This window comes from Hermetia illucens, chromosome 7 (genome assembly GCF_905115235.1).
Source record: "Hermetia illucens chromosome 7, iHerIll2.2.curated.20191125, whole genome shotgun sequence".
Classification (NCBI taxonomy): Eukaryota; Metazoa; Arthropoda; class Insecta; order Diptera; family Stratiomyidae; genus Hermetia; species Hermetia illucens.
Genome location: NC_051855.1, coordinates 6,791,746 through 6,818,734, shown reverse-complemented (window position 1 = coordinate 6,818,734; position 26,989 = coordinate 6,791,746). Strand labels below are relative to the sequence as shown.

General features: G+C 38.8%; 1 protein-coding gene across 8 annotated transcripts in view; it reads right to left on the bottom strand.

Moving 5' to 3' along the window:
- Positions 1-3,172: 3,172 nt before the first annotated feature.
- Positions 3,173-26,989, bottom strand: part of LOC119660999 (zinc finger protein 2) — a 187,048-nt gene continuing 163,231 nt past the window's right edge. For 5 of the 8 annotated variants that reach the window (XM_038070099.1, XM_038070100.1, XM_038070098.1 and 2 more), the window contains one exon: positions 3,173-5,393. In XM_038070099.1, the coding sequence (XP_037926027.1) occupies positions 4,900-5,393 (494 nt within the window). In that variant the 3' untranslated portion in view covers positions 3,173-4,899. Of the gene's footprint in view, positions 5,394-13,053; positions 13,336-26,989 lie in introns of all 8 variants that reach the window. The other 3 variants (XM_038070103.1, XM_038070105.1, XM_038070097.1) reach the window with 2 other exon arrangements.

The following is a 26,989-nucleotide window of genomic DNA, read 5'->3' as shown; positions in this document are numbered from 1 at the left end:
TGTCTACAAATATGATATAACAATCCAAAAAATTGAGTGATATGAAAATAAAAGTGGTTTTCTCTTATCTGATTGATTATTCAGTCAGATACTGCCTTTAATCTCAAATTGTTAAAGATACTGAGAAGAGAAGTATCTGAGCATCAAAATGTAAAATAAATTAGTATTTTTCAGAATGAGCATTTTGGGTTTCGTTTTTCTGGAAAAATAGCAAAATTTAGAAGAAAAATATTATTTTTTTCCCTTCACTGGAATATAAATAAATATTATATTCCCACAAAGGCGAAAAAACCATTTTTCAAAAATCTTATTTTGTTTTCCATTGAAAATAAAAGACAACAATCTTCGGCCTAATACAATTAAACAAGACCTACAAGTAAAAATGAAATGGTTTTATCAGATCAGATTATATAAAAAATAAATTATGAGAATTTACGAATTTGATTTGAAGCCTTTGAGATCTAAACGAAATACATACATGAATCTATGAAATAGGTAAATAATATAAAAATAAAATTGCTATTTGTTGGGCTACTGATCCTATACATGTAAAATTCAGATATGAGACCATTATCAGAAATATATATTTCCATCCATCCGTGATCATTGAGAGGTGTTAATGACTTTACTTTTTTTTTACTTTTCCATTCGTGTGATTCTCATAACAAAGCAATAAATAAAAACTAAAATTTCAAATTCATGTCTATATGTTTACATCTAATCTAAAATTTATTTTTATACACCCATATTACAAAAATATTTCTTTTCCTTAAAAAAAGAAATTTAATAAAAAAATTGCACATGGTTTTTAACATAGTTTTTCATTCTGTCTTATTTTATTTTAATCATTTTTTTCCTGCAGATTATTTGAAATATTTATAGGAAAAAAAATCTTTAATATACATTTAAAGATCATATTTGTGTTAAAGATTATCTATTTCTGCGACAGTTTTGAATATATTGTGAATAGTTTATGATTTAAGAAAATTTCTCGAATCTGAAATGTTGTTTTGTTAAACTTGAAATTATTTCAACATTTTTTTAAGAAGAAGAATTGGTCAAGTCTAGAATCCATTCAAAACTGAGATAGCTAGGAAAAAAATTACCAGCAGAAGGGGATGGCTCAAAATATAATTTTTACATAATAAATTGTAATGAAAAAGAAAAGCAAATTTACAATTAAATATGGATATTTAGTAACATCTCGATTTGAAATTATATCAAAACTATTTTTCTTGATTTATTCTGTAAAACTTTTGTTTCATTCTATGTGTTTGTGTGTCCCTCCTTAATTCTATATATAAACGAGTGTTAGTTTTATAGTCCTACCTTTTCTGGTTAACTGAAATTTTCGGATTAATTCAAGCCTATTTCATCTATTTCGAAGATAAGAACAGGGTAATCATATCTGAGCGAGTATTTAGTTGATTTTGGTTGCCATTTATTCTCATTGGTTGGATCGCTATTCTCTTCTCCCTTTAATATTACTAATCGGAATTATGTAGCAGTTGGATTAGTAGAACCTTATTTTTGATGACTTTACTGTACTTGCACTTCTTCTTCTGTTCTAAATGTGTATTTTACGCTAGTAGCTGTAACTCATTTAATATTAAAATTATAAACCTTAGTATGTATATATATATATATATATTATGAAGTGCAGGTGCTTTCTCACTTTTACTTTTTTTTTATTCTTTGTTATAAATATTGTATTTTGATATACATATATGTATAAGTTAATACATACATATGTATATACGTATCATACCAGTTAATTTATTATTTTTAATATATATAGGAACCATGATTTTTCATTTAATATTAAGTATAATCTAGTTTACTAAAAGTAAAATAATAGTGATAATAGTAGCTGTGTGAGTAGTTTTTTTCTCTTTTTCCGTTTAAAATTATGTTTAACTATATATGGGATTTTATAGTTGCTTTTTGTTTTTTTTATATATATAATTTTAGTTTTAAGTTCAGTATATCATGCTTGATTTTATGCCTTGATTTATTTACTCACTATCACCTCTAACCTTACGTGTGTTTAAATTGTATTTTAAATCTTTGAAGTTTTTGTTCATTAGCTCTATTCCAAATATATCAGCATTACGTGTTTTATCGTCATTTTCATATTGTAATTTGGCTCTATTGACATTTCCATTCGATTTTTGCTTTAATATATCCTTGTTTAGGCTATCGTTTTTTTCTGCCATCACTTAGGGACACTCATCAAACAGAACGAGAAGTATTATTGGAGTGTCATCGATTTTTCCATAATTCCGTTTCGAGCTCAATATTTGGAGCAGCTGCAATGGAAACAGCCAATAGATCGCATTGTTATTCGTGCACTTTTCGTTTTTTCATCTGCAACATGTAATTCATTATTTTGTGACATTTTAGTTTTTGTTCTAGTAAATGCCAATTTTCCGTCATGTCTCGAGGAATGTTCTTGCCTTTTATTTTTGTCAATCGTGCGGAGATACAGAGCCTCCAAAGAAATTGAATTCACTTTTTATCTTTTCTAGTAAATTTAAATTCAATAAAAAAAATGACTTATTAGTCTATTTATAGCGTTTTCTCTCGTTAAAAAAGATAAAAATATTTTGTTTCTTTTCTTTGGCGATGTGTAATCCGATGTAATTTATCTATGTTTATTATAATCCACAATTAAATTTTAAAAATTTGCTTTATTTACATATAAGTCTTTTTCAAAATGATTCATCTTTTCTTTTCATCTTCCATTTATTTATATGTTCCGTATCCATGATATCGAAGCAGCATTGTATCTACTTCGAAAATGGATTTTGGTGCGAGGGACAATGTTTGATTTGGTTTCCAAAAGCGATTTCAAGCTTATTGTGTAGATTTTTGAATGATTCTAAATACATACGAGTATATGTATAATCCATATGTGTATATATCATTTTCTTTTGTCATTTAATACTTTAGTTAGAGAGAGCATATCAAGTCGCGTCGTCAGTCATGAGTTTATCAATATCGTCTACCACTAGATTTTTGTTATTTATTAATTATTATTATTTTCTCATTATTTTGTCTAATATAATATTTCATTTATTATAAGTGATTTTATTGCTACCGTTCGCCGAATATTTCGATTTTCGTTTTCAGTATTACTACTACAGTTCATTTTTTTTAAGTTATTTTTTTCTTTTTTATTTAAATAGACCAAAACAAACTAACATATAGAAAAATGTGTTTCTATGCGGAACTATTGAGATTATCGACGAATTACTCGGTCTGACAGTTTGTTTTCTTACACAAGAGCTAAACAGTAAGAGTATTTATACGAATATATGATTAATCGTTTCTTAGTGGATCAACAACCACCCCTCCTCCTTCATAGAAAAAAGCAATTCGTTCAATGAAGTGAAGTTTCGATATACATACTATAACGTTGTGCTACTATTAGTTCTTTCTTCTGACCATATAAATTTTGATTTCCCCATTTACATTGGACATCCAAATATGAAGGCTATTTAATGTATTAATTTTATTATTTTAGTTTCGATTTTTTTCTCACTTCTTACGTCTCTAATACATACTAAATCTTACTATTTATCTAATTAGGAATCGAAAAGCGAGTATTGATTTTTTCTGTTCTTTTTCCTACTATAACTAATTACCCATAAAAGTCTACACATTAATATCTCAATTCGTTATTCCTTTCTTTTGGTTTACTTCAGGGTTTAACAATTTTGGTTACCCCGGATCTGGATAAATTAAAAACAAAGTAGTATAAATATATATCGATAGAATCAGGGAAGAAAGCGAATTTTTTTTTTGCTTCATATGTATAAATACATAGGAATATAAAGTATTTCTTTCACCATTTATAAAACAGCCAATTTCACAAAATATGGAAATTACTTACAATATCGAAAATTGGTATATAGATTTTGCCAAGTTAAAAAGGCGTCACTATACACAAATTTAATTGAAAAAATAAATCATATTCGTGAGGAACTTTAATTTGACTTCATAAAAATCTTAATAGGGCCCATACCCATTATCTTTTTTTTAAAAAAAAAAAAAATTCATATATAAGCCCTTAAATTATTACAATAATTAATAATAATAATAATAAGTAGTTGGCAATTATGTAGATTTTTTCTTATTTTCTTTAAAAAACGAGATTTCACAATTTTGAAAACTGGAAAAAAGTTCTCTGTAAACAGTTTTGGTATCAATTACATTTAAGCAATTACAAAGGATTAATTCCACTTTTTTATACGTTTAGATACTAATTTTCGAATAAACACTCTTTTAAATTTTGTATGTTTTCACTTTTTTTTTAAAAATAGGAACTTGCATTTTATTTAGGTTACATTTTAATGATTTTTTCTTCCATTTTTTTTTTTTTTTTTGGATCCACATTGTTTCCATCTAAAACTCTTTCTCATTTTCATTGATTCCGCATTATTTTCTCCTGTACTGATTGCGACTCACTTCCATCTCCATTCAAGGGCTTGTTATGAGCTTAATTAGAAAATATTTACAAGACTTTATCCTTTCAATTTTTTTAAGATTATTCAATTTATACTTTCTGCGGGTATATCAAATTGGAATACATGGAAAATTTCAAAATTGAATTTTCCACGTATCCTATTATGATTGAATGTTTAAAAAAAATCAATGCTTTATCTTTTTCTTCTAATCTAGAACTTTTTTTTATTTAAATGACAGAATATAAGTCTTCCGCTTTCTAGCTTGATATTTTCAACTCATTCCGTATTTAGCTTATGTATATATATATATATAGGACTCATATTTTCTTTCGAAATGCATGGAACTTAAATTTCACAAATAGGAAACATTTTACATTTGTTTTCGACTAAGCTGGCTTATTACAAACATCTTTTATCTTTCATCTTTATTTCACTTAACTAGGTTTTTGGTATTTATTGTAAGAATCTCGTTAATGGCATTTTCCATGTCGTTTTGTAACTTTTTATGCTGCTCCCGTTGATTTTTGTCATCATTGCAAGTATTATTTACAAATGATGAAGATATTTTTAGTATCTGTTCAATATTTTTTGAATTTCGTACTGAATTTAAAGATACTGATGAGGATTTCGGTGTTTCTGTTGCTCCAAGGGGCGTTTGCAATAGGTCATTAACGTTGTCTCCTAATTTGATATTAGGATCATTTCTTAAGGTAGTCGAAGGACTATTTACCGCATTCCCTTGCTCATGTTTGATGGTTTGTTCGTCCAGCTTATTAATTTTATTATCACTTTTTTTACTATCTTTATCATTAACAGGATTTTCGACTTTAGTTTTTTGGTTTTCGGGGGGCTCTTGATGAGTATATTCACGCCCTAGGCCCTGTGGTTTGTCGTTGGTATGATTTTTAGTAGATTTTAGTTTTCCTGTGAAAAATATAGAAATTAGAGCCCAATTTGTTATTTAAAAAATATTTCTAAGGGAGACACGCACACACATATATATAGCACATTACATAACGCGATATGAAGGTTGCTATTAATTTTGACTAGATCAAGTAGTAAATCCCCCTCATCGTGATACTTGGGAAATGCCAACTCAAAACGCCCGCTATAATTACCCATCCAACAATAATTAATTGGATTAGATTATTCCAATCCAATTATCGAAATGCTATAGGGGTATAGTGCAAATTTGATAGAAAAAATGGTCATACGTAAGAAGAGACAACCGAAGTGGGAGGAACTAAAGAACTTATGAGAGCCAATTGAAGATCCTCTTCGTCTATTCGAGCGCAGCAGCACTAGCTTTTTTTCCAACTAACCGCTCAATCAGAACAACAAACTCGGCCTTCTTGGTTCAACTTTAGTTGGTCCCATTATGGTCATCACAAGCTTCACTTCGTCCCTCTACCAATTTCTTTTATCCGCTCCGATCGATAATATATCAACATCTGAAGACGTTTAAAAACATCGTCTAACGTTTCTCATGGTGTCACAAGCGCCAAAGCGCCTATCATCAATTGTAAGTTGAAAACGGCACACCAAAGGCTCTGTTCTTTATGAACGATTAAAGACCTCCCATTCCCCCAACCACTTAGCTTAGATGAAACACTTTAAAGGTAACTATTTATTTCTTGAGATGCATGCTTCCTGATGGGTAGGCGACACCTTATTTGTGAAGACTGTTCACTTCTTAATTATGGACCAACATGGTCTTAGGAAGAAAATCAGAGTTTCTGGGAGTGACATCATTTTTAGAATGCAAGGCTTCAGGAAATTTACAATCATCTATTGTATTTATTACTGGCACAGGGAGTAGACAGGACTTTGAAAAAATCATATTCAATGGTATGTAGGTTGGTAGGTAGGTATCAGTGGCCGCTCGGAGGAGCCCAATTAGCGCTTTGGTGCGCCGTTTTGATGCCACAAACTCCTAAGACCGTGACTGTTGTTATAGGAACAGGGAAGCGGAGTCCAGCTGGCTCGGATCTTCAGAGCCAGCCCGTAGCATTCACGAAGGAAAGCAGCTCTCCGACCCTGTAACTAGAAATCTCACTGAGGTCCCCAAAGAATGGTTTTCCCAGTGTCCGCAGCCTGACTCGAGCCAGAGCCGGGCAATCGCAGAGAAAGTGCATGAGGGTTTCCCTTCCTTCTCCGCAGCTTCGGCAATGCGAGTTGTAGGGTAAGCCGAGCCTAGCGGCATGGTCCCCTATGGGCCAGTGCCCCGTGCAGACCGCCGTAATCTTGAATGCATTTGCACGCGTCTGGCACAGGAGCTCTCGTGATCGGGCTATGTTATAAGCGGGCCAAATTCTCCTTGATTTGGCACAGCTTGTAAGCCTTCGCCATCTCAGGCCCGCGGCTGCTAGGTAGTGCGAGTAGACTCGGCCCCCGACAGCCGCCAGCGGAACACCGACTGTGTTTCCCGAGGGACTGCCAAGAGCAGAGCCTTGCCTGGCCAATCCGTCAGCCCGCTCATTCCCTTCTATGTTCCTATGCCCGGGAACCCAGAGGAGAGTGATCTTGAGCGTGCCTCCCAGATGGTTGAGCGTGTCTCTGCACTGCCACACCAACCGGGAAGATGTCGTCGTTGAGTACAAGGCCTTGATGGCCGGTTGGCTGTCGGTCAGAATGGCTATGTTACGCTTGGGGCTAGAATCACGCTCCAGCCATCGACAGACTTCCAATATCGCCAGTACTTCCGCCTGGAATACACTGGTGAAACCTGGGAGACCATACGATTTGGACACACCGTGTGTATTCGAGAAAACCCCCGCGCCCACTCCATAGGCCATCTTTGATCCGTCCGTAAAGAATACCGTGTCATAGTCTTGCAACACGCCGCCGGTCTTCCACTTTGCCCTGGTTGGAAGGTCCACAGCAAAGTTTCTCGTGAAGTTCAGCTTGCATGTCACATAGTCCGTGGGGGATGCCCAGATTTCTCGAGGTATTTCATCCAGAATGTTGCTGTGGCCGTAGGACTTCGCTGTCCAGCATCCGGACTCACGTAGTCTGACGGCACTGCTCGCTGCAACATATTTGATGTGGAGGTCAATGGGGAGGAGATGCAGGAGTACATTGAGAGCATCTGCCGGGCAGGACTGCAGAGCCCCCGTAGCACCTGCACATGCGGTTCTTTGAATCCTATTAAGCTTCGTTCTATTGTATTTCTTCTACAAAGCCTGCCACCATACAATAGAGCCGTACGTCAGGATCGGATGCACTACATTTCTTTGCAAAGGTTCTCTTACAGGCATAGAAGGCTATACAGGCCTTCTTAACCCTCAGTTCTATGTTCAACCTCCAATTTAGCTTAGGATCCAGGATTACACCCAGATACTTTACATTAGGGGAAAGAACCAATCTTGGTTCATTCAGCCGTGGTAGATGGAATTCAGGTATCCTTGTCTTGGTGGTGAATAGCATCAGTTGCGTTTTGGTTGGGTTTATGCTGAGTCCGTATCTTGGTGCCCACAGGCACACCTTTCGCAACGCTCCTTCCATGATGTCGCTCATAGTGGATAGAAACATCCCTGATACTAATATCACCAAGTCGTCGGCATACGCCACCACCTTCACCCCGCTGCTGTCCAATGTACGTAAAATTTTGTCCATTACTATTAACCAGAGCACCGGTGAGATGGCACCACCCTGGGGCGTGCCTCTGTTCACAGCTCTGGTCAAGTGGTTGCCTCCCAGATCGGACTGGATTATCCTGATACTCAGCATGGATATAATCCAATGTGTGAGATACCCCTCCAATCCAATACCGTTCAAGGCTTCCTTGATGGCGTTGGTACTGACGTTGTTGAAAGCTCCTTCTATATCCAAGAAGGCAGCAAGGGTATACTGCTTGTACTGCAGCGACCGCTCAACCGTGCCAATTACCTCGTGGAGGGCGGTTTCTGTGGATTTTCCTTTGAGGTAGGCATGCTGGGACTTAGAGAAAGGCGTTCTCTCCATAATCGTCGTTAAGTGAATGGTATGTATTAATACCAAGTTGCCAAAATTGACATTTAAGGATGCAGTGGGAATTCCTACTGAAACAGCCTAACCTCATCACAATGGAAGGAGTGACAACAGGAAAGGGGAAACATTTATCATTGGCCTTGTAGCTATGTCAAGTGTGTCAGAAACCGGACCATTGGTAGCCGAGTGGGTATTGGTCAAACATTCGAGATATACCAAAATAATGACTCAAAACACAAACCGTGAAAGACTCGCATGTGGTATTGTTCAATTATCTGAAACTACTCGAACCCACTCTATAATCCTCGGACTGCAATATTATTGAGTACCTGAGCACCAAAATTCGAAAGGGGGACACTGGGCAAGAGGATGTGCAAAAAGTTGAACGATTCAACATCTCAGCAGACACGGAAAACAAAAAAAAAGCACTCAACTGCCAAAAAGGCTGAGCACTTGAGGACTACGGCTAAAACTCGTAGGAAAACTGTTGCCGCCGTGACCTCGGAAAAGGGAGCGAATTTCTAAACGCGGATGCGAAAGTCTGGAGAAAAGGAGCATCCCGAAAAATAAACGATCAGAAGAAGATTGGAGGTGATTATCATTTCCAAACGAAGTTAAGGGTCATATGCTGACAGTCTCAGGAGAGTGAAGGTAGACCCCGAACTCATCAACTTAGGAAATAATGTCAAGCGTATTGGACGGTCCCAGAAAGCAGATATTATATTGGAGCTCTAGAAACCCAAGGATGTACTCGTTGGGATAGGAAGCCGAAGTAAAGGATAGCAGGCCGGAGATCACTATAATCTGCAAAGACATAGATGAGATCACCATGAAGGAGGAGGTTTGCGGCGGATTCAGCTGCGAAAACACTGAGGAAAGCGTACACGTGAATATAAACCGTTACTATCAACCTACCAGTAGAGGTAGCATTGAAACTGTTAGCGGTAGGAAGAGTATGAACAGGCTGGGCTATGTATCGGCTTAGGGCGCAGGTGTCACTGAAGCAGCAGTGAATGGTACGACTAGAGAAAAAGCGACCTAAATCACTCGATGGGTTATGGAGGCATCCAATGATACTATCTCCAAAAGGCGATTGGAGGCAACTCAACTACTGGTGGAACAATAAAGTTGCAAGTTTGCGAGCCGCATGTCCTGGGTAAAGAGACTTTACTAGAGGCTCATTGGAAAACCCGGTGGCGACGGTCGAAAGAAGTCACACAGGCAACTGTGTGGTCGCATAAAAGAAGCCATTCAGAGGAGTAAAAAGAACTGCTTCAAACAGCTGTGTGACCGTGCCGATATAAACCCTTGAGGCGAGCCCTACAGGGTGGTAATAAAAAGGCTTCGAAGATCACCCTAAGGTGACCTGTCCGAGCTTCCCCTCACCACGAAAATATTGGGAGAGCATTATACCCCCAGTAACTTTGGAGGAGCTGCGGCGTGCCTAAAAGAACGAATGTTCCCTATCCAGTGGAAAAAGCAACAATTGGTGTTGCTTCCCAAACCTAACAAGCCACTTGGGGACCCAGCATAATCTCGTCTTCAATACTGCCGGATGCAATGGGAAAGATGATAGAAAGAGTCATCCACAACAGACTCCAATGCAATGCAACAATGGTTTGTCGGAGCACCAGTTTGGCATCCGGCGTACCCACTCTATGGGGGATGCGATAAGCAAGATAGTGAACTGGACAAAAGGCACTGACTTCTGGCGACTGCTGCGCCTTGTTGACGCTGGATGTCAAAAACACATTCAACTCGGCCAATTGGAACAGAATTAAAGGGGCGTTGGCTTACAGAGGTGCCCTCGGATATTTAGCGAATCTGGTGCAAAATTACCACTCAGAGAGTACTTTCGGGTACAGGACGGATAAGGATTCAAAAGGGTATATTGTGACAGTCGGGGTACCACTGGGATCGGTACTGGGTCCCGTTTTGTAGAATATCGTATATAATTAGTGCCCGGAGGGGAATACGATTGTCGGCTTTGCAGATGACTAAGCTGTGGTTATTACAGCAAAACAACCAGAAGATATGGAGGTCTACGCGACGTAAACAGTAGGAGCGGTAGAATCTTGGCTAGAAAGAGCTGGACTGACCATGACAGACACAAAAACGGAAGCGGTCTTAAGAACGAACCGTGGAAAAAAGAACACTGTGAAGGTTGGAAGTCGCTGGATATATGACCGCATCAAACCCGGCTTTCAAACACCTGGAGTTAATAATTGATACCAAATTGAGCTTTAGGGAACACTTAGAGTATGCATGCCAAAAGGTAGTCAGTGCCACCATCGCACTTGCAAAAATGTTGCCGGATATTGGTGGGCCGAAACACTGTTGGAGGTTGCTTCTAGCCAGAGTGGGTACTACAGGCAGTAATGCCCGGTTGGGTGATTTTCTAAATGATCCTCCGTATGACGGAGAATCCGGAGAATGTGAGGTTTCACTGCCCAAGGTTAGCAATGGAGAGGCGGAAGCTAAACCAAACGTTGGGCAGCAGCGTGAGCCCGCAGAACTTAGTTCCGGAGATGCTGAGGTCAAAAAAGAACTAGCTTATGGCTTCCTCCCAATCGTGAAAATACTGGCGGAGTTGTTGAAGCAGCAAAGAGCGAGGAAAGCCGAAAGGAGGAGAAGGACGAGTCCCTAAGGGAAAACATACAACCGTGAATGAATACCTAAATTGTGGTCCCACGGGTGATTTTTAGTGGGTGCCAATTCTACACGCGAAGATTTTCCACCCCCGTGTACGAACAAAGAAATATTATATACATACATATCTATATATATTTAGATAGATCGCTATATATATGTTGTTAGAAAAGCCGTAAAAAGCGATTATCCTTCCAAATTTTGTAATAGTCCGAAGAGTCCGGCTCGGTTACAGTTTGACCTAGTAAGCTCTAGTTTTAATTCGCACTGTCTTCCTTTTACGATCAAGACATCTCTGTAGCAGAGAACTGAACTTTCAAAACACCAAAGGCATGGAAAGGATTCTTCACAGACTGGATATTCGTCAGCTCACAGTGGGGTGATTACACCTCCCTGTTAAGATCTGATCCTACTGGTTTATCTGCGTATTTGAGACTTAAATGATAGAAGGCGGTTTCCCCGCCCAGCTGAAAGGGCAAAAACTAATTTTGCCCCCGAAACCCAATAAGCAATCGAGACTTCCATCATCGTACCCCTGGTTAGTCTTAAAGACACGATAAGGAAAATTCTAAAAAAGATTATCTGAAAAAGAGTCCTCCCTATCATAGAATATGGGGATGGCCTATCGGAGCGACAGTTTTGTTTTCGTCCAGCTCGTCGTAGTTTGTGGCTTTGAAGCTGTTTCGAGATGCGATGTTTTCTATGATGATGGGCTTGTTTTAAGTAATTGGGTTTTTTGATGGCCACCCATCTCTTTCTTTCCTTCTATTATGATTTTGTGAGACCTTACATTAGCAGCATTTATTCCGTAATAGAGGGAGGGGTATACATTTAAAACGTGATTTGACGTTAATTTTTGGCCAACTCGGTTCACTTTATCGCTTTCTTATATACCTTTGATTTACTAGAATCTTTTTTAACGAACAACCTATTTTCGAGCGTCCCGTCTTGAATCGTAAGAGATACTATAGGTCTTAAATCGAAGGTTTAGCACTACAGAAGCTACGTGAACATGGGTGTTCCTGGCCGATTGCTTCAATTGAGACCTTTACCCTGGTATGACGACTTTGCAGGATGGCCGCTTTTATCGGACCAAAACATGGAGAGAATGCCAAAAAGGGGGGAAAATAAAAACCAAATGGACGATGGAAGGAGGGATGATGCCAGGAGAAACAGAAGAAGAACTACTGGCTCCAAACCAGGTGTTAATATCCATTCAAGCAGGGGTACGGAATGGCGGCCACAGCACATCACCAAGCTGCTGGAAGCAACCAAAAGTGAATCCCAAAGAAATCCAAAGCATAGTCGACAGTCTCTAAGATCCAAAAACAGCACATAAATTTGCGGTGATCCTGGGCAAGTCCATAGTATATCCTCGGCAAAATTACAAAGAATATGACGGCATGATAAGCTTGATAGATCAGACAAGTTCAAGGATGAGGCCATTGTTAGTGAACACAACAGGCACATAACAGTCAACGAAATGTAACTAAGATTTGAAAAGAAGATAAGATAAACCAACCGCGCCACGTCACGAGGTGTTTTGATGTGGTGACCAGGTGCTCTAGTAAGAGAAAAATCTTTTAACTATAAGTTACAGCGACGGTCTCAGAGACAGTAGTTAACCAACTACTATTGATGATCCCCCTGTGTGCCCGCCCCTAAATTAAAAAAAAAAAATCTTTCCACTACAATGGTTTCACTTCATTTCGGCATGTACAATATTTACAAAACCTTTTATTCTAAGGAAAATAAACAAAATTTTCAGCCAAAGTATTTTCATTGACTAAGATTCAGGAAAGTGGATTTAAGGTTATTCGAATTCAGAGGAAGAATATTTTGAAAGTCAATTCACTTTATATGAGTCTACCTTTCCGAATATCCCCAGAGATAACAGATAACAGATAAAGTCAATTTTGTTTTTTTTTAAAAAGAGCAAAAACACTGTAAACAGTTGAAGACTAACCTGATTTTTTGTCATTATCATCACCGTCCTTATCACTGTCCTCACAACCCCACTCCTAACATCCTACATCTGTCAATCAGTATTTTTTCGAGTCTGCATAACACAATAATTTAATTCACATTATCTGGTAGGCAAATGAGAGAAATTTGGTGCAAACTATCACGAAGAAATGATGAATGGATTAGTAAGGAAGCGAAGATGATGGTAGTAGTCGTAGTTATATAGTAGTATTGGTGGTGATCTAATGATGTCGGAATTCTTTTTTTCACTTTCCTCCGATTACTGCCCAAGCGTTGGTTGAAAAGGAAAAGAAAAAAAAGTATTTTATGTTTTTGCTCTCTGAGTAGGAAATTCTTTGAAAATAATTTAGAATTGATTTCTGCTGTTAAAATGTTACATGTGCGTTTTGTGTATCCAACAATAAAATATCTGAACATATATCTAAATAGCAACTGAAGTTTTTCAAACAGCGCAACGCAAGTGCAATCGAATGAAATGATAAAAAAAACAAAGCATGGTAATAAGTCTTTACCCTTAACTTGGATATACCCCTTTCCATATACATATGGAAAGGTACAAAGCCATCATTTATTTTTTTTAAATAAATCTTTTATAATTTTTGATTTATTAATTTTAAACTCAGCAAATAATTTTAAGAATTTTAAATGAAAAGTAATAATTCATTAATTAATTTTGGCAATTCTAAACTGAAAATTTGAATTTATCAATGAATTTTTGAAATTTTAAGTTAACAATTTTAGTTTATTAATTATTAGTCAGAATAATGGAATACAAAATTAAAATTTTAGTTTATTTAACAATTTATTTAAATTAAAACTTTTAACGTTTAATTTTTGGAATTTTAAAATGCTAATTTGTCTTTATTATTTAGAATATATAAACTTTCAAACATCAAATCAAATTTTAAATGAAAATTTTAAGTTTATTAGTTAACATTGAATTTTAGGTTGCAAATTTCGATTATAAATTAATAATGATAATTGTTATGGCGAATATCAAATGCCAAACTGAAATTTTAGTTGATTTTCCATTTTATTTAGTTTTTTTTTTTTTTATTTAGAAATTTGTATGGAAAATTCAAATTTTTTTCCATTAACTTTTGGAATTTTAAAATGCCAATTTGTTGTTATTAATTTTTATTATTATTTGAAAGTTCATGATGATTCAGATTCAAAGCAAATTTTAATTGAACAATTTTAGTTTATTAGTTAATATTTGAAATTTTACAATAAAAAGTTCAAATTTTTGAATTTATTTCCCTATTTTAAGTCGAAAATTTCAGATTATTAATTAATATTTGAGATTTTATATCAAAAATTGGAACTCTTTGGAAGCTTTTAAAATGTTATATTCAAAATTTCTATGGATTATTTAGTTGACATGTACGAGTAAAACTTTTCCAATTAATTTTTCATATTTTTAAGGTAATTTTTTTTTACCTTCTACAATTTAACCCTCAAATTCAGATGATAGGTAATTTTTGCCAACAACATTTCAGCTACCATCTTTTGACCGTGTCTACCGGTTTCCTTTTTTAATTTTCCTAGTATTATTTCAGTTAATTCCAAATTTAAATAATTTTTTAATTTAAATTATATCCATTATATATAGGGTTGACTGCCTCCCCAACACTCGTGAGAACCGAATTGGGGAAAATATTTCAAATTCTTTTAATGGGACCCCAGGGACACGAAGACAGTACCCAACACGGTTAAGGGTCGTTCAACAACATCAGAGCGGCTCTTCGCCCTTGGATGTTTTGGCGGTTATGCCGTCAACCACCAAGGACGGGAGACCTAGGCGTCGTATGATTTGGACGAACCAACTTAACGAATTTATCGTCCGCGTCTATTACCGTGTCACGGATTTGGAACGGAATCCATCAGGGTACAGACATCGACTCCATGACGCGTTAATAACCCGCTTCCCGGAACTAAGTCATGTTCCGGAGCAGAACGTTTTCAATCAATACCGGGTGATAGTGAATAACAACCGAGTTGCCTTACCAACTAGACAACAAATCTTCCAAGAGGTTTCACTTGAGCTCGGGGTGGAGTCATCAAATTACCGGACTAGTCAAAGGAGTAACACAAGTACTCCACTTGTAAGGCACTCCATGAGTCCAGTAGTCAGGAGAATCTTAGTAACTGGGGATGTCGACCCGATTTATAATGAGGCTTTGACCGCATTCCAGGTCGCATTCACAGAGTATGCTGAGATTCTCCCAGACGCTAGGCCAAAAATCCCAAAACTGAAGTTTACTTCGGCAACTACTAACATTATTGCCGCCGTTGACAGAATTTTGGCTGATCGTTTGGCTACCGATATTACTGCTACAGAGGTTCACAGCCTGATCTACGTTGGAGCTGCCATGGTTATTCGTCTCCATAATCAACATCTTAGAGCGAATAGCAGAGGTATGCGCAGAAGGACTTTACCGTTCTGGGTGTTTCGACTCAACAAAAGAGTCGAAAAGTTGGGAAAGGAGACTGGTCGTGTCACGCAAGCACTCCTTGGAAATCCATCACCAAGAGTGCACAGATGCGTTGCGAACATCATTGGAAACTACCATCTGTCCAATGATATGTCAATCGAAGAAATCCTCGAGGTGCTCAAGCAGAAACTTGCGGTATGCTCCAATCGCATCCGTAGGTATCAGAGAAGCTTTCAGCGAAGGACAGACAACACCTTGTTCTTCCAGAACCAACGGGGATTCTACAAAAATCTCACCAACTCAGATAGGGAAAGTAGCCTCGATCTGGATCAGGCAGAAGACTTCTGGAGAAGTGTTTGGAGCTCCCACACCTTATGCGTTCATGCGAGGCCCTCCCCGAAATGACCATGCCTGACGTAACTCAAGTCGACGTTGAAGCAGCCCTTGACAAGGCAGGTAACTGGAAGGCGCCAGGAGTTGACAAGATTCACAACTTCTGGCTGAAGCGGTTCAAGAGCCAGTATCCTGTGAGTATATTGGCAAATCAATTTAATCAGATGATTGCCGATCCTGATTTAGTTCCACCATTTTTCACCAAGAGGATAACTTTCCTCATCCCCAAGGAACAGGGTGCCTCTTGCCCTTCAAAATGTCGACCAATTACTTGTCTTCCTACCATCTACAAGGTCTTCACTTCAGTTCTGTGCGCGAACATCTGAAAACATCTTGATGTTCATAAATTGATAGCTGAGGAGCAAAAAGGATGCGCAAAAGGCTCCCGAGTGTTACGCTTGTATAAAATCAACCCGAATGTCGTTCATCTTCTGAGAACAGTAATGAAGAATTGGAGCACGAAGCTATCGGTATCCTCACAAACATCAGGAGAGATACCAATCGGGTGTGGCATTTTCCAAGGCGACTCTTTAAGCCCACTGTGGTTTTGTTTGGCTTTGAATCCGCTATCCCATCTTTTGCATGAAAGCAAATACGGGTTCCAAGTCAAGCAATGTACATTAAGTCATTTGATGTACATTGACGACATCACATTTTATGTCAAAGACGAGAACCAACTTCGCTCCTTGCTGGACATCACCATCCAGTTCAGCAGGGATATCGGCATGCAGTTGGGTTTGGAAAAATGTCGCATAAAAACAATTGTTCGGGGAAAACACACCGACAACGAAGGATACAGCCAAAATAACATCAGAATTGAGGGTATGGATTCGGACGACGTCTACAAATACCTCGGCATATTGCAAGCAACAACACCTGCTGTGGCAATAATTAAATCTAAGTTGCTGGGGGAATTTGAACGGCGTCGGGATCTTATCCTTGAAATCGTGGCAATCAACACCTTCGCCATTCCCGTCCTTCTATACACTTTCGGTGTGATACAGTGGAGTAATACTGATTCAGAATCTGCCAATAGACGGGTAAGGGTAGTTCTTGCAAACAACAACATGCACAATAGAGCTGCCGAAAAATTGAGGATCACTATCCCACGTCATCAGGGAGGAAGGGAGGTACTTGATTTAAAAACGTTGCACTACAATCAAGTGAATTCTCTTCGTGAGTTTTTCTTCTTTTTCTTCAGCCTTTGTCCCGTTCACAAGCGGGGTCGGCTCGTGGTGATCGGTTTCGCCATTTGGCTCTATCGAATGCCTGATCTGGGTGCAATCTCGAGGCTTTCAAATCCCCATCTAGCGTATCAAGCCACCGTTGCTTAGGTCTGCCTTTTGGTCGTTTACCATCGACTTCGATGTTCAGACCAATCTTGGCAAGTGAATTCTCATTAGCACGAATTGCGTGACCATACCATCGAAGACGCCTCTCTCGCAACTTTTCCACGATCGGTGCAACCCCATAACGATCGCGGATATGTGATCTAAACGTGTGACGCCACTAGCCCAACGTAGCATCTTCGTCTCCATTACCGCAAGACGCCGTTCATTGTCTTTTATGGTCAGCCAACACTCAGAACCATAAAGAGCGACTGGACGGACGACATTGCGGTAAATTTTAGATTTGAGACGTTCGTTGATACGTCGATCACAAAGGACACCAGTTGTGGAACGCCACTTCATCGCAGCGTTGGCTGATAGCGTTGACCCGATTGGCTGATAGCGTTGACCCGAGGTATTTAATCGCTTCGTGAGTTTTTCTTTGAGAAACAATCTTCTAACCAAATAGATCAGGCTACCGTCATGGCAGATAATAAATTATCTTCTTCGAACTTGAGAAGCAGAGAATGGGATCCCATGTCGAATGTTACTTCAGTCCAACAGAAGATCGACATGTGGAAAGAGAAACCCATTCACGGAGGTCATATAAAAAATTTGTTGTTGTCAAGCATTGACATCGAAGCCTTGAACAAATGGTTGACAAATGGTGTACTTTTCTATGAGACCGAAGCATTCCTAACTTCAATTCAGGATGCTTCATCATCATCATCAACGGCGCAACAGCCGGTATCCGGTCTAGGCCTGCCTTAATAAGGAACTCCAGACATCCCGATTTTGCGCCGAGGTCCACCAATTCGATATCCCTAAAAGCTGTCTGGCGTCCTGACCTACGCCATCGCTCGATCTTAGGCAGGGTCTGCCTCTTCTTCTTTTTCTACCATAGATATTGCCCTTATAGACTTTCCGGGCGGGATCATCCTCATCCATACGGATTAAATGACCCGCCCACCGTAACCTATTCAGCCGGATTTTATCCACAATCGGACGGTCATGGTATCGTTCATAGATTTCGTCATTGTTTAGGCTACGGAATCGTCTATTCTCCACTATCTTACTAGGCCGGATAGCCCCATACGCCCAGAACATCATTGGCCCATACCAAAGAGGCTTCACTCCAGGCAAATCAGGATGCTTCGCTCCCAACGAAAAATTATAAACGGTACATTCTTCACGACTCCTCAATCACCAACTCCAATTGTAGGTTATCAACTGCGAAGAGGACACATTTGCGTGCAGGATTGTCATAACTCCGTCTGCAAGATTCTCCATCAAAACCTTGCGTTGAAGTATAACTTAGTGGCAACCTACCATCCTTATTATAAGTATACTCCGCAGAGAATCTTGGAAAATGATCGGGTCAAACTACTGTGGGATCACACTATTGCCACTGACCACAGTGTTAATCATAACAGACCCGATCTAGTTCTGCTTCTGAAGGAAGAACGAGCGTGGTTTATAATCGATGTAGCCGTACCGTTGGACCGGAACACTGTTGAAAAACAGCACGAAAAAATCTGGAACTACGGCCCCTTGGCAGGCGATATGAAGCAGACTTGGAGACTACAAAAGATCGAAGTAGTCCCAGTGGTAATTTCAGCGACGGGATTAGTCCCGCAGAACTTACATAAAGCGCTGAAAACGCTCGATGTTAGGGCTGGACTATACATGGATCCGAGTTCAATTTGGTCGAACTGTAGCCTATGATCGAGGTGGATTGGGGGGATGCATAGCGTCGTAGGAAGAAAACTCCGTGCCGGTGCTAAAACTTATGCGGCTCCCTATTATTATTATTATTCATTGTCCGTAGAACAATCTGGAATACAAATGGATGTTGCTCATTTATCCATTTAATCACTAGAAAAAATGTAAATATACTGCAACGAAAGTCACTTTGGGAAAAGTATGTGTGACGTCCTAGTAATGACAGTTAGCCAGGACACCAAAATTGTATAAGACTTGGGTGAATATTTAGTTAGGATAATTGTTAATAGATGACGCTAATGCCAGTAATATTGTCAAAATCGCAAAGTAGTTTTCAAGTAAAGTATTTGCATGCCTTTCTAGAATATTCCGCGGAGTATAAAAGGGCCAGAGGTCTGCCCACGGAGTCAGTCAAGTTTCAAAAGTAGACTTAAACCCGTTGGTTATAAATATGCACCAGCTGAAGGAATTGTTCTATAATTAATTGTGCAGTATTGTTGCATAATTTGGTGTAAAATAAACAGCGGTAAGAGGCTTCGTAACGTACGTAACAAGCGGTGCGATTGCGTAAGCCAGAATGCTTAAATTCGAGGGCTTGAAATTGGAGCAATTGAAAAGGGAGCTCTCAGCGTTAGAGCTCCCTACGATGGGAACTAAAACAGAACTGCAGAAGAGATTTCGCGAAGCTTTGGATTCGCGAGGTAGCAATGTTGATGAACGCGAATTCCAGTGAGAGCCTACATCATCTGTTGAGAGTCGGAAGGAAGCAGCTAGGCCGACCGCGATAAATGATAACATTATTTCAAGCGGAGAAAATTAAGTGTTGATTTTACTGGGTTGGATGCCGATAGTGCGTGGCAGACTGGATGGGAACATGCGTGCAGTGTATATCTGCAAAAGGACCGCAAAAACGAAGTCGAGGAACCCTACGCAAATATAGCGTTGGAACACCATTCGAACCATTCGATTGCCATGAATATAGCCGAGCCGTTTCTAATGAGTACCAAAGGCAATAAATATGTGCTCGGCGTTATCGACTGCTTTCGCGAATGGCCAGAAGTATATCCACTACCAAACCAGGAGGTATAAACTTGAGCGAACACGGCAGAGGGAACTCGATACGATTCATAAAATAGGCAGGGGACAATTATGAAAAGTGAGTGGCAGGATGACGGCAAACTATGGGCGACTTATGGGCGAATTCTAAAGACCTTCTAATAGGACAACTTGTGCTGCAACGCAGAAAAAGGAAATCGCCAAATCTGCAGTCACAATGGGAAGGGCCTTATCGGGTAGTGGAAAGAATAAATTGCGACGTTTATAGGATCCACAGATTTAAAACTTCTGGAGGATAATAGCGATTCTTGTTCGGGACGAGGACGAGTCGAGTTGGAATGGACAAACTCCTCCCAGAGTTATTTATCGATGCAGCTGCAGTGACTGCAGATCTACTACTTCTACTCGTACGGAAATCTTAGGAAACCGAAATCTATCCTAGAGAGCGGAAGGAGGCCATTCAAAAAAAGGGTACCAGTTTGGAGTATGACAATCGGGGGGTATCTGCGTGCTTCCTGCCGTCGCAAAGACAATAGCTAAAGTAATCATGGAACGCAACAAAGAACGTCTTGAAAGCTTTATCGACAGAGAGCAGGCTGGTTTTCGCTCTGGACCCTCCTACATTGACCACATCAATACCCTACGGAACATTTTGGAACAGTGCGCGGAATATAGATTTTTGTTGCGCGCTCTTTATCGATTTCGAGATGACTTTCGATAGCATGAACAAAGAGTGTATTTGGAGTGCTCTACGTAGGTGAGGCATTCCGTAGAAACTAATAGCTGTTATCAAAGCGAAATATGATGGCACAAAATTTCATTTCATGCAGCGTAGAGATAAAATCTTGAACGATTTTGAGATCCAAAGTCTTCTTGTTATCGGGAACCTTCTCCATGCTTCCTTGTCAGGTGAACATGGACTAATTCAACGGACGATGACATCTTTTCTCAACCACCTCAACACGCTGATGATATCTGTTTGCTCTCTCACCGGGCCATGGACCCTGGCCAAATGGCTCTGGATTTGAAAAGAGAGGCAGACTAAACGCGCACTAGAGTCGCTTTAACTGCGCTGTCCAAAGTGTGGAAATGCAGTTATCTCAACACTAAGATCAAGATTAGACTGTCCTGTGCTATTGTTCTTTCTGTGTTGCTATAAGGGAGTAGCACGTAGAAAGTGAACTATCAAAAGCTCCAAGCACAACCTCGTCAGCGCAAAGGATTGGCGCTCGTATGTGATTTGGAAGGAGGACGGAAGTGTCAGCTGATAGGTCACACATTGAGGAGGGGGAGAAATTGTATTGCGGGATATGCCATGCAGTGGAATCCCCTCTCCGAAGATGGCTGATGAATGGGTCGCCCCAAGGGTATTTGGCTTTGAACAGTAGAAGACGGGTGCGAGCGGCTCGGAAAGTCGTGAGGGGAACTAAAGCGATTGCACGTAGGTTTGGTTGACGCGCTATACCCCACCAAGGAGTCAATGGCAACCATATACATGTACGAAATATTGGACACGGAATAAGGTTCGATGATCGTTGTGCCTTGATCCTACTCACGCAAAAATCGCCCAAATAAAAGCTGAATCTGATTGAGTCCTTAACAATGGATAAAGCTTGCACCCCCGGATTATTTTTCAAGAAATACCCTGACAAACATTAACCTCGCTTTGGCTTTATAAGAAACGTAATCACGTAATCACATGGTGGTGTTGAGGCAGTGGCAGTTAAAATGGAAATTATGTGAATGAAAGCCGGCCATTGTTGGGCGGGAATTGATGTGGGACCAGACGGGGTCGCCAATGTAACTAAATAGTGAACAGATATTCTTTTGTCTCAGTTTAGATTTTCGTAATTGGCTTCTCGATGTGGAGACCATAGAAGACCAGAGAATTCAAGCGCAGAAGTGACGTAAGGAGGAACATCTAATTATTGCGATCAATGTCGCACAGGCAGTTTGCAGAGGACAAGATCAAGAGTACTACTATTGTGATTCTTGGTAAGATTGACTGGAAAACTAGTGCAGGTAGATTGGAGCGCATAAACTTGGTTGTTAGTCCTCTCATATCCTAAGGGCAATATCTTATGCCATTGAAAAATTTATTAATGCAGGTCGTCCATTTGTACTGCGGGACAAAAAATGGGTGGTAGTTTACGGTTAAGAAAGTTGAACGACGATGTCGAAGTCATGGGAATACGCCACCTTGAAGCCTTTGCGTAGAGCCCTTAAACTCCGGACTACTATTGAGAAGGATCTATGATGGATCACATCCTCAAACCGATACTTCTCCTGCCTCAGATGTTCATAAGGCGCGCCCTCCGGGGTTACCTCCAAGCCTGGGCATCCTCAAGCCATAAGAGGCGCCAGTGATGAGCAGGTTTAACTTCAGATATAGTCAATAGTATCAATTAATAAAATAAGTCAACTTGAATATGATTGAGTGGCTAAGCCAACTTGCAGAGGCGAGTCCCTGGAGTAGTGTAGTTTGTGATGCTGCGGCGGTACGCATCCATACTACGTTGGGAAGGAAGCTAGTTTAGGCCAGGTCAATGTCAACAATGTGATCCGCAGTGCTAGTATCGGTGATCGATGGTCGGTACCTCTGAAAAACTACAATTGCTAACCGGAGCTTGGTATTGTAGGGTTCATTGATTGGCAGGGGGAAATGCGGTGGAGATCCACCAGTGATGTAGAGGCAAGGGTGGAGGATTAGGTATCAATGTAGCGAAGTGGAGCGCTTCTGTGGCCGTGGACAGACTGATCACTATCCCGACGGGGGACCCGAGAGGACATATATTGCGGAGAAAGCTCCTGGTGGTTGCAAAATCAAAGGGGTCGTATTAATTGGCTATTCGTCATAATGCTTTGATGCCGTTGCCTCATTGTATCCGTTGGTATGGGTGCCCACCATGAAAGTTTGTGCATGTACAACTTCCAAGGAGGCGGCTATAATTTTTTGTCTCATAATCAGGTGGTCAGAGGTGGCGGTGAGGAAGACGGGGCAGCAAATCTGTCGGCCAAACCAAAACCAAATTGCCAAAGAGAACGTCCATAGTGTCCTAGAAAGAGCATGAGATTAAATGCACGAGACAAGTACTCACGTAAATCCATAGAGACGTAACTGCCCCATAATCAAGTCATTGCCAGGCGCCTTTTAAGGCCAATATATTTTCGTACTGTTTAATTCACTTCGTGGATTTCACAACAGACTGATGTAAAAATGTCTAGGCAGATCTTGACAGTCTTCGGGAATCATATCATCACTTCCAAGCCGGCCATCAAATACTTGGGGGTGGTGATAGACAGGAAGCTCAGCTATAAGCAACACGTACAGTATGTTTGTGATAAATCATCCACTGCTAGTATGGCCCTGACGAGGATGATGCCGAACGTGGGAGGGCCACGGCATACCTCTAGGTTGCTTATAGTCAGGGTGGTGACGTCAATCATTCTCTATGCGACCCCAGTTTGGAGCGAGGCGTTGCGGATGTCAGTTAACACTAGCAAACTGAATGCAGTCTACAGGAGGGCAGCTCTGAGGGTATGCTCTGTCTTCAGGACTGTCCCAGATGATGCAGCATTCGTCATCTCTGGAATGATGCCGATTGACATCTTGGCAGATGAGATGGCGAATATTTACCATGCGAAGCCAATCTTTCCCTTATCGCAGACGAAGAACGCTGAGAGGGAGAGATCCATAAATAGATGGCAAGAGTGGTGGGAACGGTCGGGAAAGGGTCGGTGGACTCACAGGCTCATTCCTGCCATCAAGGAGTGGTTGGAGAGACGACACGATGAGATTAATTATAATCTCACCCAGTTTCTCACGGGACATGGAGGATATCTCCAATACCTTCACAGGTTTAAATTGGAGACCTCACCCGACTGTCCAAATTGCGATGGAGTCCCAGAGGACCCAGAGCATGTATTCTTCCACTGTCCGAGATTTGCGGAAGAAAGGAGGAATCTAGAGGAGACTCTAGGAGAGGTGCTGGTACCAGAAAATCTGGTGCCGAAAATGCTAGCACATCAAGAGAATTGGGATGCGGTCAACTCCATGGTCGTATCTATTCAAGATAAATTGCGAAACGCAGAGGAAAGGAGAAAAACGCGGTCACGTGCGCCGCGTATAGAAGAAATGGGATTAAGCTAGAGTGAGCTGACTCCGCCCCGTGATGTAATACCTTATGGTGGTTCCGCGGGGCAGGGAGGGAGTCAGAGGTGGTTTTAGTGGGTAAAAATCTCACACGCTGGTGTGTCCAGATCAGTGTCTTTTGAAGATTTCCACCTCCTCAAAAAAAAAAAAGATCTTGAAAGTCTGCTAACTAAGTATTGGGTTGGCATATTAGCATCTAGTCTAGCAAGTCTATCGAAAGTCAAAGAAGGGAATTCTCTCAGACCCAGAGTTTCCTCGGGGTTTTGGTGTAGAGACCTTGAATATTCTCTATGCTCGTAGATATTGACAAAGGTAAACTTCCGTCATTCCTTTCAGTCCGCTTTCCTACTGTGTCCCTAGATCTGGGAAAAGCGTTTGCCGCTTCTCATTTGAACTCATCTGTTATGTATTGCCACAGCACCTAGTCCTGGTGAAGTTTGCACGTTAGGTTAAATTGCTTTATCACAATCCTTAGAGTGAAATTCAAAGTGTATGTCTAGCCACCCCCCTCAGTTTTTGTCGTGGACAATGTTACGTTGAAATAGTGGTGGTGAAATGGATAAATCGTAGACTGATTTTGTCGTTCTTGAAGAAGGCTATAGAGAGAAGGTAGTCAATTGAGTGAAAATAATCCAGGGGAGCAGCGGGGACCCTTTGCTGCGTCGTTGGTTTGTTTGTCACTCTTTTATAATGTTTTTTTACCCTTTCATCAATGGGTCTCTCTTCATCTGTATTTTGGTAACTTACGTTGTTGGCCTATTGCGTTAAAAAATCGTATTGCATGAGTTTGTTAATTCCTGTCAGAAAGTAAGCAACGAAATACGGCAAAAAATTTTGGGTGCTTGAAACGCAAACCAGACAAAAAGGCAAAAAAAAAGAATAAAAGACACAAAACAGACAAAATAATTCAACAAATGCCAACGACGTAAGACTGAAACAAATGGTGGCGCAAATTAAGGATAAAAAAAAAGCAAAGAAACAAGATCCTTCCAAGAAAACGTATAAACCATTGAAATAAATATTTAAGAAATAAAAATAAAATACATAATTTTTTTTTTGTTTTGATTAATTATTATTTTCCATAAATAGTACTTCAAGTTTTTTTCTCTTGTATTTTCTTTTAAAATATACTAGATTTCATAATTGTACATAAAAATAATTAGTATTTAAAATAATAATTATAATAAAAATTAGGGTAGTAGAGAAGAACGTAATTTTACGTAAATGTAGATAATTTTTTTCAATTTTTTTCACTTTTAAAATGCTAGGTGATGATTATCGGAATATACATAATAAATTTAAATTTTTCATCTCTATCAGCACATGTATAAGAATAATAATACACTTAGGGATAAAATGTAATAGTTGTACAAATCATAATATTTATATAAAACAAATTAAAAAAAAAAAATAATAAAAATTACAAACAGAAATGAATAAAAAATTTAGGAGTATATTTCATAAAAAGTATTTTTTTTATGAATGTTATTTCACTCGTGTTTGCTATTTCATCCATCATTTTTTTATTATATGCATAATTAAAGACACAAGAGTGGGAGGAAGGGTTAGAAGAAGAAAAATGTGGGCGGGGGAGAAATAAATTTGTGAGAAAAAGAGATGTAGGAAAAAGAAATTAAAATGAGAAATTGCGAGTTAACACAGTGAGAAAATGCGAGTTTTTATCTATTGAGTGATCTTTTTGTTCATTTCGTTTGTATTGTGGTGTTAAAATAGCGTTTCCCATACGCACACATTCACGGATCCATATACATACACATATATATCTATGTAATATAATATTTGACTTTTATTTCTCTGCTGTTTATATTTTCGTAAATTTATAAGGCAAAAAAAAATATTCTTAAAACAAAAATGCAACTTATAAATTTAAAGTAAAGTAATATTATTACAAATTTATATTTATTTTTCGCAAAAAATTTGTATGCCTTTTCGTTTTAAATTCTTCTTAAACTTGAAATATTGATATCAAATTTATTTTTACGTGTCTAGTTCCTATATTTAGGCATTTATGTTGATAACATAATATAGTCATAATCATACGGCATCATCATCATCATCATTATAAAAAAAAAAAATATATATAATAAAAAATCTCACTGCGAACCATCATTATCACTATCATCGTATTATATATTTTTTTGATATCATTTTGATTGAGACTTAAACGCTTTTGTAAATGAAATAAACTTTCATGAAACGTGTGCTCCTTCAATAGTTTTTGATACAACTATAAATGTAGGTTTACTACTCGTGTATGCTTGGCTTTACTAGAGAAATAATATTTAAAATTTATATATGCGAGGTCTTTCTTAAAGATATTTTTTTATACACCATCTTACTATTTATTATAGAATAATAAAAAAAAAATGTTTCATTTGTTCTTAAAAATCGTAAATTGGTTTCTCTATGAACAAATTGTTTAATATTTCAATAAAACAGAAATGAACATTGGGAGCAGATAAACACTTATATTTGATATTAAAAGGTTATGATTAAATTATTTTTGTAAACAATAATTGAAAAATTTTATTGGAAAAATAAAATAATTTAAACAAATATTAACGAAATATCGGACAAAAATGACTTTTGTTTGATTTTATTTTTCGAAATATAAGAGCCTGGCTTAATACTTTCTTCTTTCAAAGCTGTTTTTTTTGGATTTTTGTAAGAGTTCCATATGACCTCCATGACTTTTTTACATAATTAAATCTAAAGACTATACTGGGCATTTTTTAAAATTCGAAATTTACTCTTGTTACTCCCAATATATGGAATATATTTTCCTTCATCTAAAATCATTTCCTGCAT